General features: G+C 38.3%; 1 protein-coding gene across 4 annotated transcripts in view; it reads left to right on the top strand.

Annotated features, from left to right (window-relative positions):
• The window catches only part of PARG (poly(ADP-ribose) glycohydrolase), a 134,024-nt gene extending 120,413 nt beyond the window's left edge, over nucleotides 1–13,611 (top strand). For all 4 annotated transcript variants that reach the window (XM_023230123.1, XM_023230121.1, XM_023230122.1 and 1 more), the window contains 2 exons: nucleotides 11,598–11,726; nucleotides 12,394–13,611. In XM_023230123.1, the coding sequence (XP_023085891.1) occupies nucleotides 11,598–11,726; nucleotides 12,394–12,548 (284 nt within the window). In that variant the 3' untranslated portion in view covers nucleotides 12,549–13,611. The remainder of the gene's footprint in view (nucleotides 1–11,597; nucleotides 11,727–12,393) is intronic.
• Nucleotides 13,612–14,037: the final 426 nt, after the last annotated feature.

The following is a 14,037-nucleotide window of genomic DNA, read 5'->3' as shown; positions in this document are numbered from 1 at the left end:
AGGTTTGATAATTCACTAGAAGGACTCACAGAACTCAGAAAAAAGTCCTGTCCTTACCATGACAGTTTTATTGTAAAGGAAACACATAAAGTGAAGCCTAGAAGGGAAAGCAGAACTTCTACAACCCTTCCTCTTAGTGTCAGGGCACCCCACTCTCCCGACACATCAGTCTGTACACCAGTCAGGAGGCTGCACTGACCTTTGGTGACCAAAGATTTCATTGAAGTCTCATTCTGTAGGCATGATTGATTAAATCATTGGCCACATGATTGAGCTCGGTCTCTGCCCTCCCCTGACTCCGAGGAGTGCAATCTGAATCACCTCATTAGCAGAACAAAGGCACCAGCACTCAGGAAATTCCAAGGGTTTTTGAAGCTTCTACCAGGAACCCAAGATGGCACACCAGAAAAATTCTTTGTTATACCGCAGTTAACAAAGTAAAGCAGACATAAAACAGCCAGCTGGCCTTAATAGCCGAACTATATTTAGATAAAATTCATCTCTTTGGGAAAACGTGAGTCTGTCATAATGTAACTGCCTTTCTCCTCATCAGTAAAATGCTTCTTAATATTTTTATAAAAATGACACTATTATTTCTTTTAAATCCAGAAAAATACCATGAAGTATATAAAAATCACCAGAATTCACTGTCAGCATTTGGTGGCCATCCTTCAGGTCATCTCTGGCAATCTGTGTAACTGTTGATGAGATGACAGCCTCTATTCTATTCTCCAGCCTCCTCCTTTTAGAAAGTCTGCAGTCTCATGGATAGTTTTCAACTATCCATCTAACAAACGTGGATCTACTGAGTACTCAGCATTTGTTAATGGCTACACAGTATTCTGTTGTATGCATATATGTATCATAATTTACTTCACAGATTCTCCATTCACAGTTTGTTTTCATTATATTATAAGCAGTACTACAGTGTGTAGTACAATTATATATATATATGTAATGTGTAATTATCTTAAGGTAAATTCCTAGAGGTGAGATTAATGACTCAAAGAATACATATACTTCATTTTGATCCTTGTAGATTGCACTCTGAAAGGTGATATCAATTCCCGTTGTCTTCCTCACATGAACAGCATCACCATGACAGGACTTTGTCATTCTTTTTCATTTCTTTGAGGTTCAACAGTTTTCATGTTTATCGGCCATTTGTTTGTTTTGTGAATTGCTTTTTCATACCTTCTGCCCATTCATCTCTTTGGGAGTAGTTTGATTTTATCACTGGCTAATAATATCTCTTTGTATATTAAAACATATTAATTGTTTAACTGTTATATGTTACAAACATTTTTCTGCTTCAGTTATTTCAACTGATTAGGCTGAAGTTACTGAGTTAGCTTTTATGTGTTCACATTTTTGTGGTGTGCTTGTAAAGATCTTTCCTGTCCCTTTATGCTAAAGACTTTCACCTACATTTTCGTCAAATTCAAAGACAAAAACTGCATGGTGCTATTTTCAGTGTTTGAGGAAACCTGTTTTTCACTCTGGGCTTATTGATCTTAAGACAGACACTTTTTTCCTGTCTTTCTCTTAAGTAAAATGAATGACTAGATTCAAGTCATCAATCCAGAAGCTAGGTCTGCAGTAAGCCATGGTCATTTGTGATAGACAGTTTGGAAAGCTTTATAAATGTGTTCACTTCTTTTCCTTTTTTTCTTTTTTTCTGGCTTAAAAGCCTTTCAGACTGCAGCTGTGCTTGCTCTGGTGCCTATCAAGCACAGTAGTCAAAGATTTCCGTTATGTAATTCGTTTGTTCAACCATTGCGATTTAAATTTTGGAGTAACTGTGACATCTCCCTCCCCTTCATTAGCCTAAATACTCATTAAAAATTTAGAATGAGTCATAATGTCCTTCAATGGGGAATTGGTTACTAAAACTGTGATGCTAAAAAAAAAGAAATTATGGTACATTTATGCAATAAAATATTATGCTTCCTTTAAAAACCATTATAGAAATGTATCTGCTGACAGGGAAAAATGGTTTTGGAATATTGACAGATGGGAGAAATACACAATGTATGCCATATAAACCATTTTAAAATTAAATTATGAATATAAAATATCACACACAAATTTGAGGTTCTCTGTGTTTATCTGTTTATGTGCCAAGATTAACTATGGTTCATCTCTAGTGGGTGATACTTTCTGTTTTGTTTTGCTGGCATTTTTTCATTTTTTATTTTCAGTAGAGATAGAGTTTCACTATGTTGCCCAGGCTGGTCTTAAACTCCTGAACTCAAGGGATCCTCCCACCTTGACCTCCCAAAGTGTTGTGATTATACTTGTGAGCCACCACACCTGGTCAGTGATGTTTTATACTTTATTTTTAATCTGCATCTTTTTTATTGTGAGCATATATTGTTTTTGTAACAAAAAATCTTATAAAAAACGTTCATGGTGGGTAACATGGGCAGGTATAAATCCTTAAACTTGTATTTCTTTAATTATTAATAGAAATAAGGCTAAGCTGAGCACGATGGTATGTGCCTATAGTCCTAGCTACTGAGGAGGCTGAGGTGGGAGGAATGCTTGAGCCCTGAAGTTCACAGTCAGCCTGGGCAACATAGTAAGACCACATCTCTTACAAAAAAAGAAAATTATAAAAGAAAGAAGGCAAAAATTTTTTTTTTTTTTTTTTTGAGACGGAGTCTTGCACTGTCACCCTGGGCTGGAGTGCAGTGGCGCTATCTCGGCTCACTGCAGCCTCCACCTCCTGGGTTCAAGCAGTTCTGCCTCAGCCTCTTGAGTAGCTGGGATTACAGGCACCTGCCACCACGCCCAGCTAATTCTTTTTATTTTTTGTAGAGATGGGGTTTCACCATGTTGACCAGGCTGGTCTCAGACTCCTGACCTCATGATTCACCCACCTCAGCTTCCAAAGTGCTGGGATTATAGGCATGAGCCACTGCACCTGGCCAGCAAAATATTTTTAATATGCTTGTTACTTAATTGTACATGAGTTTTGTGTTTTACCACACTTTAGTTGTTTGTTTGTGTAAGATACAGGGTTTCATTGTGTCACCCAGGCTAGAGTGCAATGATGTGATCATAGCTCACTGCAGCCTTGACCTCCTGGGCTCAAGTGATCCTCCTGCTTCAGCCTCCCAAGTAGCTGGGACTGCAGGCATGCGCTGCCATGCCCAGCCTCACAATTAGTTTTGAACTGCTTTAATTATACATTCCTTTGACAACTGTCAAGAGAACATTTTAAATATATTAGTTCATTCAACAGACAGTTCACTAACAACCTTCTTCCTCAGGCAGCCAGTGGCCTTAGGAGCCAGAGACTAGGAGAGAAAGGACTAGGGGGAAATGGAGGGGCTTTGGACCTGGCTCCAGCAGCAGCCAGTGGCCTCCTGTGTGTCTGTGCCACTGAAGGGGCTCCCTGTGGCCTCCTGCCTGACCTGTATCTTTCTGAGCACCTTGTGGAAGTGCATGTGAAAGCTTTTGAGCCAGTACAAGCTCTCCTTATTTCTGGTGCTCCTAACTGTTCCAGAGTGACCCCCTAGTTCATACTTGGCTTTTAACATTTCATTGAAGTTTTAGCTGATTTATTCCTACCCATTTGTGTGGTGACCACCTCTTTCTCCTGTTACTTTCAAAGATAAAACAGTTCATGTATTTTATCTTCTCAGAGGGGTTTGTCACCCTTTGGTTGCCTCAAAAACTCAGCTCTCCTGTAAACTCAGAAAAAGTTACAATTTTGTAGATTACAACATTTGGCCTTTTCTCATGGTTGGAATAGAAGCAGCTTTTTTTTTTTTTTTTTTAACTTTCTACATCTCGTCTCAGCAGAGATGTTTGCGTGAGAGGGCTTCTGCCTCAAATGTACCACCAGACCCAAGGCACCCATGAGAATTTTAGGAGATAACTTAAAATTTTCTTAATGGTTAGTTTTTTAAAAATTTTGCTTTTATCTCTTGTCTCATTTTGTTGCATTGTAATCAAAGAATGTAGATAATACTATTTCTACTTTTTGGAGTTTCTCGAACTTCTCTTTATGACCTAACATAGTCAGTTATTGCAGACATGTTGGCACTTGAAAAGGTGACTTACTGTTTTGCTGTAAGATTCTATACCTTTTAGGTCAGACTCTATCCTTCTGATTTTACTTGCTTATTTCGTGAAGGAATTGAGTTCTTCTTTAACGTTCCTTATTCTGTTGTGTTTTTGTAAATTTCTCCTAGCATTTCTTTTGGTGTTTACTTATAAGTTTGTCCAACTTGCCTTATTTCTTTGTTGTTTTTGTTCTGTTTTGTTTTGTTTTGTTTTGTTTTGTTTTGTTTTAGGTGCTTAGCAGCCTGAAGCTGTAGTTTCTAGTTTCTCTCTCTAGCGATAAACAGAAAAGAAGGATGAGGAAAGGGCTTTACTGGCCCGATCAGGAACAGAAACTGAGAACCCATGACTGTATTCTCTCCCTTGGACTCCCCCGTATATGTTACCTGACCTGTAAACAAGTATGCCATTGCCAGTTTACTATCATTAAAAGGTGTCTTGTTGTATTTTTTGCATTTTCTTTTCTATCTCCATTCCCTACCTTCAGTACCTAAAAGTGACTTGCAAATAAAATATGCTCAATGAATTTCTATTTAATAAATTTATTCAGTAGCTTCTGTGTGCCTTTAATTAATCTTAGGCTTTGCACATTTTTCTGTAACTGTCTGTCTGTCCCTGGCTAATTACTTCTGTCCCTTGTAAGGTTCTACTCTAGTGGTAACTACCCCAGAAAGACCCTCATTCCCTTCCACCAAAAAGTTCTGTGTTAGGATTCTTTTGGTTGAAAGAGACACTAAAGTAGCTTATGCCTTCCACCTAAAAGGGTACTGTTGCTTGACGTGACTGAGCAAAGCAGGGTAGAGTTGACCTCAGGTATGAGTCGATCCTAGAATCAGACTCTCCCTCTGTTTGTGTTCATTCCTCTCCTGCCTGCTTCTTTCAATATAATGGCCTCATTTTCATCTATCTCCTTCAAATTATCTCTGACTGGCAGTAACCAGGACCAAATAATTCCAGTCTTGCAACCCTGCAGTTGAGTGACCCAAGAAGAAAGGAGGACCCCTTAGTTTTAAAATGCCACAAAAATACTCTAGTTTGACCAATTGGGATTACTTCTCATCCCTTGGACCAAATTGTTAGAGCCAAGGAATCAAGAAACACAAGATACATCCCCTAATGAGATTTAAAGGATTTCTAATTTATTTCCATGACTTATGTATATTAAGTGAAATGTTTCTGAAGTTTCTTTCAGACCTTATGTCCATTTATTTATATCAAACTTAAATACTGTCTTTACTAGTTATTTTGTAATTTTGGAATCAAGATAAACTCCAGAAAGATGATTTCTCTAGAAAAAGAATCTAGATGGTACTGATACGTCATTTTCTGCCATGCTGTGGTTGGCCTACACTAGCCCTTTGACTGAGTTTTATAGGAAGTGTGGTTATGGAGTTGGGGAAGGGGTGACTTCCAACCAAAAATGGAAGGTAGGAGGATAGAACATTGGATCAGGTCACCTCAGTTTGTCTACCACAAGCTCCTCCTCACTTTGCTGTCTTCTGCCAGAACAGATCACTCTCTCTTGGTCTCTCCCAGCCTTGCTCAGGAAGATTACTTTCTTAACATTTCTGTGTTATCCTTTTTTGTGGCCCCAGTGCTGAGAATGGGGTCTTGCATGATAATGTATATTCAAAGGTGTCTGGAGCAAGTATGTATTTCTTTACAGGTTGAGTATCCCAAATCTGAAAATCCAAAATTCAAAATGCTCCAAAATTCACCAAAAGTTTTTGAGTGCACGATGCTCAAAGTAATGCTCTTTGGAGCATTTCAATTTCAGATTTTCAGATTTCGATGTTCAACTGATATTGCAAATATTACCAAAAAAGCAAATCCAAAACCAGTCTGGTCCCAAGCATTTCAGATGAGGGATACTCAACTTGTGTCAGCACCTCAGATACTGCTGAGTTAGTGGACTTGGAAAATGGCTTTAGGAATTTTTTTTTAACTATCCTCAGCTGGATCAGCCAGGTGTAAACAATCACTGCATTTTCCCCTATGGTTTGCACAGTTACCCTTCCATTGTTGCCCCACTTTTAAGAATGAGAAACCAAGGTTTATAGATAGCTAATAAACCTGTCCCAAGAGAGCAGCTAGCACGTGTCAGAACCAACCTTCAAACTTGGCCCTGTCTTCCTCAAAAACCAATATGTGTTCATTACTATTGTTGTTGTTATCAGTTGAGAACATACTAAGTGCATGCTATGTTCTAGGAATTGTACTAAATGTATTCTTTACCTGTATTAGCACACAACAACCTATTGAGGTTAAGTTTTCTTTTTTGTCTGTATAGGGGTAACAACTGAGGCATCGAGGGGTAAATTAGCCTTGAGTCATACAGATAGCAAGTGGTAGTGCCAGGATTCAAACCAGGATTGAAGCCCTTGTGTGCTTTTGTTATTTAATCTGTATTGGCTGCAAGCTCTGGATCTGGATCTAGATTCGGGAGTTGCCATTCTAGAAATGGTGGCTGCGTTCTTGAAGAGAAAGTGTGTTTAAAGTAGGTGAGAGGACCAAAGATTGAGCCACTAGTAACATCCATAGTGGAAAAGGAGGGAGTGTCAAGATTTAAAATAGTAGCCAGAGGGCAAGACCAATTGGAGAATAAGAGTTGGCCTCGAAGAGTGCTGTGTGGTAGAAACAAGAAGTGAAATGCTTTTGGGACTGGTGAGCAAAGCCGAGCTCTCAGGGTACCCAAAGTGTGAGAGCTCACCAAGTAAGCTCAGTAGAAGGACGTGTGTAGTACTTTCAAATCTACTATTTTGGCCTCCTTGACAGCATGCATTTAAATCGTTTGAATAAACAATGTAAAGACATTGCTCTGGCTGGCATGTGGTAAGGTCTGCTTGGAGTTGACCAGCATGGATTGCCACAGCAGCCCAGAAGCAGTGGGTGAGGGCATGTGTTCTTGAGTTGGTGTCCCAGTCAGCTCCACCACTTTCTGGCTGTGTGACCTGAGACAAATTATGTAATCTTTTGGTGCCTAAATTTCTTTATTTTCAATATGGAAGTAATAATTACCTTGTTGAGTTTTCGTAAGGAATCATGAGGTAGTGTTTGTAAAGCTCCTAGAACAGTGTTCAGCGTGCTGTAAGAGCCCAGTGTTAGCAGTCATTGCCAATATTACATGCTGGTGGCCTCACACCACACCTGTGGTGTGAGTATCAGTCATCTTACCCATTTTGTGCTTGGCCCATTTGTTGCAACGGGATACTATGAATTGCTTTTTATGTTACTCATATTTATTTGTATTTTTTCATAGCTTAACATTGATGCCAAAAAGAAAATTAAAACCAAACTCCCTGCAGGTTAATTTAAGTGATTATTTTGGCACATAGTTGTGCTTTAAGTTAGAATTTGATGTTTTTATATCATACTTGGAATCAGTCCACATACTCTAATAGACTTGTAATTTATTCTCATCTAACTTTTGATGCAAGAGAGTTCACTTAAATCATGAAGCATAATTGTATAAATTTGCAAAGATCTTGGAGGTGTTGTAGACAAGAAGGCCTGAAGACAGTGATGTTTTAAAATAAACTTTTGTCAGTGTTTACTGATGTATCTAGGATCGAGATTATCTTTCTGGCAGTTTCATTTATGTATTTATAGTCTAGCATCCAATGGAGGGAAAACAATTATAACGGTCGTTATGAATTTCTGAACTCTGAAAGAATCTTCAGGGAGCATCTGATTTAACTCCATTGTGTAATTGAGAAAAATGAGGCCCAGAGAGTAACTGGCTAAAGTCACAGAGCTAGATAGCTGGCAGAAGGCTGAGGATAGAACTGGGATCTCCTGCCTCCCTGTCCTGACGAGTCTAACACATGCTTATGGTACAATATGTACTCAAATAGAAATGGGTGTGAAATCAAGAATGTAATGTGAATTGGTTTTACTTTTTGATTTTCTCTTAATATAAAATAAATTCTATAAAGAGATAAATTTTAAATGTTTTCATTAATACTTCATTTTCACAAATGGCAAATAACTAGAGATCTAGTAGGAGATAGGATGAAAAAGACTCTTCTTTGGGTCTCTGTCTTTTTTAATAGTAAATACTTAAAGCTAAATTTTCATTTTCACTAAAAGGTAAGCAGTGGTACTTCTTGGTCAAGAAAGATGATGATTCATTAGTTCCCATTTTTATGTGTAGTTTAGGTTAATTAGGAACCTTTTGAAATAGGGTGTATTGAAGCTTTAATGTATGCATAAGTTGGTTGAGCAGTTTTAATTAAAACTTATCTCTATTTTGAAGTTAATTACTTTCAGTACTCTGAGATTAATGAGGCATAGTTATGGCACCTCCCATGTTGTGGATACTCAATAAATATTAGTTTGGAAATTAGGACATAGTTTGATGGCATTTTAGAATCTTACATATATTATAATGTCATAGATTCTTTCCCAAATCTGGGAAATACTCAACTATATCAAATTTTACTGGTTCAACTTAAAATTTTTTCTTCACATGTAATTTTTAAAACTGTCTGTTTAAAAATAATTTCAAATTTATAAAAATAAAAATACGTACTTTTATGTATGCATATATATGTATACACCTGCACACAATTTTTTTCTGAATCATTTGAGCCTAACTTACATATACTATGCCCTCTTTTCTAAATACTTCAATGTGTATTTCCTAAGAATAAAATATTCTCTTAAACACATTATAGTTATTAAATTCATAAATGTACACTGATACCTTATTTACTCTTTCATCTATATTCCCATTTTGTCAGATGACCTAATAAAGCCCTTTCTAGCCTTTTTCCCTCTAGCACAGGGTCCAAGGTCAGCTACTGCATTTAGTTGTCATGTTTGTTAGCCTCCTTTTGAATCCAGAATATTTCCACAGCCTTTCTTTGTCTCTTATGACATTGATGTGTTTAAAGAATACAGTGTTCTTTGAGTTTGTCTGCTGTTTCCTTGTGATGAGGTTAAGGTTATGCATTCTCCGTCAGAATGCTGCGTCAGTGACTCTGTCAAGAGGCACTTGATGGCCATCTGACACTACTGGGGATCTTAATTTTGATCACCGTGTCAGGGTGTTGCCCAGTTTCCCCACTGCAGAGTTGAGGGTTTTTTTCCTCCCTTGTAACTAATAAGCAATCTGTAGGAAGACAAAGGCAAAATTTTCCCTAGGTTTAGCATCTGTTAATGATTCTTGCCTGACCTTTACCACAGTGGTTGCAAAGAAAGGATGTTCCTCTTCTAACACCCCCTCCATACTTACCAGTTAGTCTTTGGCTTTCTCCTGTGGGCAAGAGCTGGCCCTTCTGTTTTTTATTTTGTTTTGTTTTGTCCATTTGAGCATTTCTTTACTTTCTGGTATAACAAAATATTTTGAGGTCATCTTGTACCTTTCTTGTCCAAACTATAGCATTAAGCATTTCTTGAGGAATCTAGTTCCATTTAGGGGGAATGATGGTAGAGACCAAGATCTGGGCGCTGAGTGTGGTCATTGCTACTATGGTGTCTCCCTTTTGGCCCTTTTAGCAGACAGAGCTAGGAAATGTATATGTACACATACAGACACACACAGATACACATATTTTCGACATCATGAGTATACACCAATGCCTTCCATTTCAGTCCATCTCCACACAGTTCTTTTTTGTCTTCCTCCATTCCATGTTTGTGTGTCCCTTCTTCCATAGTGAGACCCCAGTTCCCAGCAGCATCAACACATTTATTCATTTGCTCATTCCTCTAATATAGTTCAAAATAGTTTCAGAGTTGCTTCACCTCTATTAGTATGGTAAGCAAACCTTGTAAAAAGAGTTGGGAATTCATTTGCAGTTCTCTCTTTCTGGCCTAAGACCATATATTATGGTCTTATGGACTTATGTAAGTCATATATTGTCTTCATAAGTTGCTTGGGTTTTTTCTTTCTTCCTTTTCTTCTTCGTTTCCCTTCAGTTTAGTTATGTTATTTATTTGAACTAAAATTACGCTCATTTGTTTTAATTTACCTTCAGTTATAGGTTTCTCCCCATTCCTATTCTTAGTATTTTAATTTTAATTTGTAAATATATAGAATATTAACATGCTCTAAAAAATCAAAACTATAAAAAGATACCCTCTTTGGCCAGACACATTGGCTCACACCTGTAATCCACACACTTTGGGAGGCTGAGATGGGCAGATCGCTTGAGGTCAGGAGTTCAAGACCAGCCTGGCCAATATGGTGAAACCGTTTTCTAAAGATAGAAAAATTTCTATCTTTACTAAAAATACAGAAATTAGCCGGGTATGGTGGCAGGCTTCTGTAATCCCAGCTACTTTAGGGAGGCTGAGGCAGGAGAATCTCTTGAATCCGGGAGGCAGAGGTTGCAGTGAGCCGAGATCACACCACTACATTCCAGCGTGGGTGACAGAGCAAGACTCCATCTCAAAAAATATATATACCCTCTTTAATGTTTTAATTTGATTCCCATCTTCCCTTTTATGAAGTAAGAGATCTATAACTAGCAAAAGGGCATTTATCGTAACTATATTCAATTTTATGGTCATTTAAAATAAACCCTATCTACTGAGATTGTAAGGTAACTAAATTTTCGGAAACATGCTTCAGGCTCAGTGATTTGTAACTTTGATTCCTGGAGATAGTAGATCTCGATTGTTTTTTCATTCTTATAGTACACCAGAGAGTGACTTTCCAGTGTTTTCAGGAACTCTGCCTCCCGTGCTGCAGTGACCAGTGGAGGTCGGAGTACAGGAGGGACGCAGGTGTGCTCCCCAGCCCATTTTGAGAACTCCTACTGTGGGATTAAGGAGAACATTAGAACCTCTCAAATATGCCTATACAAAAGACCAGTGGCTGTGTGATAAGACACAGCAATTATATCAAGTAAGCAAACACAAAAATTTTAGTTCCAGATATAATAGAAGCGAATATAAATACCACCTTAGTCCCATGGTTTGCAGCTTCCATTATTTGTGGTTCAGCAAAGATGCCTGTGTTGGAATTCTATAGTTTGATGATACTCTTGGCAGCATATCTGAAAAGCCACACAACTGGATGATTTATGTCCATCTTGTGTTCCCCATTTCTTTTTTTTCTTGTCTTTTTTTTTTTTTGAGATGGAGTCTTGCTCTGTCACCCAGGCTGGAGTGCAATGGCGCGATCTTGGCTCACTGCAACCTCCGCCTCCCGGGTTCAAGCGATTCTTCTGCCTCAGCCTCCCAAGTAGCTGGGATTACAGGCAACCGTCACCATGCCCGACTAAAATTTTTTTTTTTTTTTTTTGTATTTTTAGTAGAGACGGGGTCTCACCATGTTGGCCAGGCTGGTCTCAAACTCCTGACCTCAGGTGATTTGCCCGCTTCAGCCTCCCAAAGTGCTGGTATTACAGGTGTGAGCCACCGTGCCCAGCCTTGTGTTCCCCATTTCTAATATCATGTATACTAGGTTTATAAATCTTTAATCTAGGGTGAAGCTGTGGCACACCAGCTGGTAAAGAGCTAAAGGTATCTAGGTGGGAAGTGTCATTATATAACTGTGTGTTTTCTCTTTGCCTCAGCCTTAATACAGATACTGGCAGCTGCTGCAGCTGAGCGAGATGTGGTTTATTTCACCTTTGGGGACTCAGAATTGATGAGAGACATTTACAGCATGCACATTTTCCTTACTGAAAGGAAACTCACTGTTGGTAAGTAGGAGATACTCTTGACACTTGGTATCTAGATGGATTATACACCATTCAGTGGGAACACTTGCTAAATCTGGATGAATCACAGTGGGTACGAAGAAACAAAAGCATGACTCTGAGCGGGAAGGACAAAGCTCTCGGAGGGGCAGCATTTGCAGAGTCTTTTTGTTCTGGCAAAGTTTCATCCACAGTCTTGATACAGTACATCAGCTTACTAAAGTAAGGTCAAGAAGCTGGAGTTAGTGTTCATTTTTGCTTTTGTGTCTATAAAAATCTAAAATGGGAGAGATGAATGAAGGTAAGTTCAGATCTGAGAAGCACCACTGTCCTATTTCTCAGACCTGCCAGTGCTCATCCAGTGTGCTTCCTACCTCAGGAGCTAAGTGTATAACGAGGGCTGCCGTGAACTCCCAGGAGGGTGCTTGGACCGTGTACCTGTATAACCTGTTCTTATCATGAGCTAAGAAGTTGTTTCTTTAAAGAGTTTTTAAAATTTGTTTAATTTATGTTGGGAAAGCCTTTCAGGCATATGAAATTCATGCTGTATTTTCAAAAGCCAAATCTGAGCATATGCTATTTAGATTAAGATAAAACTGGAGTGTTCTTTCTAAGGTTTTTTTCAATTACATACTTTAATGTGCCTCTGGTCTGACCTTTGGCTCTCCAGGAGACGTGTATAAGCTGTTGCTACGATATTACAATGAAGAATGCAGAAACTGTTCCACCCCTGGACCAGACATCAAGCTTTATCCATTCATATACCATGCTGCCGAGTCCTGTGCAGAGACCGCTGACCATTCAGGGCAAAGGACAGGGACCTGAGGAGCCGAACGAATAGCATCTCCTCCCATCTCCCACCAGAGACGTCCTTTTGAGCTGTCAGGTGTAATATATGAATTAAGTTAATATAAATGTGTATATCATCCACATTTGTAGTCAAGGACGCAATCTCTTCCACACATATGCAATTGTCAGTTGATACATCTAAACCCCCTCCATCCTGACTCACGTGGACTTAGATAAGTTTCTATTTTCTTCTGTTTCAGTTTTCATTCTTTGATGTTTATTTCTTTTGTCCATCAGATCTCTTGTGAAATCCCATGGAAGGTTGTGCTCAGCCTGTCGGGTCTCTTTCTTCCTGCCCATATATTATACCAATTGCTTCTGCAGCCCACAGATGCCAGCAATGCCAGGAAGCAAGTTGAAATCCAGGAATCCCTTTAACTGATTTTGCTAAAAATCTCCCTGTGAGCCTTCCACTCAACTCTTAATAGGCTTGCATTGTTTAAGTTTTTAAATTCTGAAAATTAGTAATTAGGGTTTTTCTTCATATATGTTGCATAATGCAAACCTCCTAGATTAAAATAGTTTCTTTATTTAAGATAGAATAATTTCCAGAAATTGTCCTTTTGAGATAATCACTTTTATCTATAATGGTTTGTCTTTCTTCTTCTGATCAGTTTTTTTTATACCAGTTTTGAAAACTGACTGAGATGAAAGGAAATGTGGAATAAAAGGGGATTTTCCTGATGTGGTGTAAAGAAAACAGATTCGAGAGAATTGAAGATTTTTTTTGTTTCTTGGTACTTTTTTCTTTTTAAATTAGGACTAATGTTTCTTTTGTGGTGCTTGAGGCATATTCATATAACCAAAGTTTGGGAACTGGGAACTTCATGCTGATTTGTACATAATGAAGTTTCTCAGGTATTCAAAGGTTATATAGTGAATAAATTTTCATTAATAAATCACTTTGTCAGAAACTCCCATATCATCTATATTTTATATATATATATATATATATATATATAAACATATGCTCTTTAAATGTGTCTATATGTGAGCACATAAAATCTAAATAAAACTGGACTGGTGGGAAACAATTAGGTTTAGGCATTATCTGGGTTCTGTTTAACATCCTTTATCACAATTGTCCATTTTTAAATCTGGCGACAAACATAAACAATAATGTCTTTCAGAGGTTAAAGTGAAAGCCAAAGCCAATCCTATGTTAACTGAAAGTAGAGTTTCATCACAGAAGCACTACTCAGATTTCGAAAACAATCCTAAACCACCCTGTTGATGTTCTGGTTTACCATCAGCTGTCAGGAAATGCTAATGGCGGTCAAATCCTATTCATAAGCCACTTCAGTGAATGGCCTGACCTCCTGCTACTGGCGGGAAAATGACAGGGCCTTGGCTGGTGGCCATAGCTCTTTTTGTTTATGTAGAGATTGAGAGGATAGTGAGATTTGGCACCTGAAGGCAGCCACTTGTCACTGAAGTTTTTTACCACAATAACTAAGATTTTTAG

Source organism: Piliocolobus tephrosceles, chromosome 9 (assembly GCF_002776525.5).
Source record: "Piliocolobus tephrosceles isolate RC106 chromosome 9, ASM277652v3, whole genome shotgun sequence".
Lineage (NCBI taxonomy): Eukaryota > Metazoa > Chordata > Mammalia > Primates > Cercopithecidae > Piliocolobus > Piliocolobus tephrosceles.
Note: the sequence above shows the minus strand (reverse complement) of the source record. Positions and strands in the feature narration are given on the sequence as shown.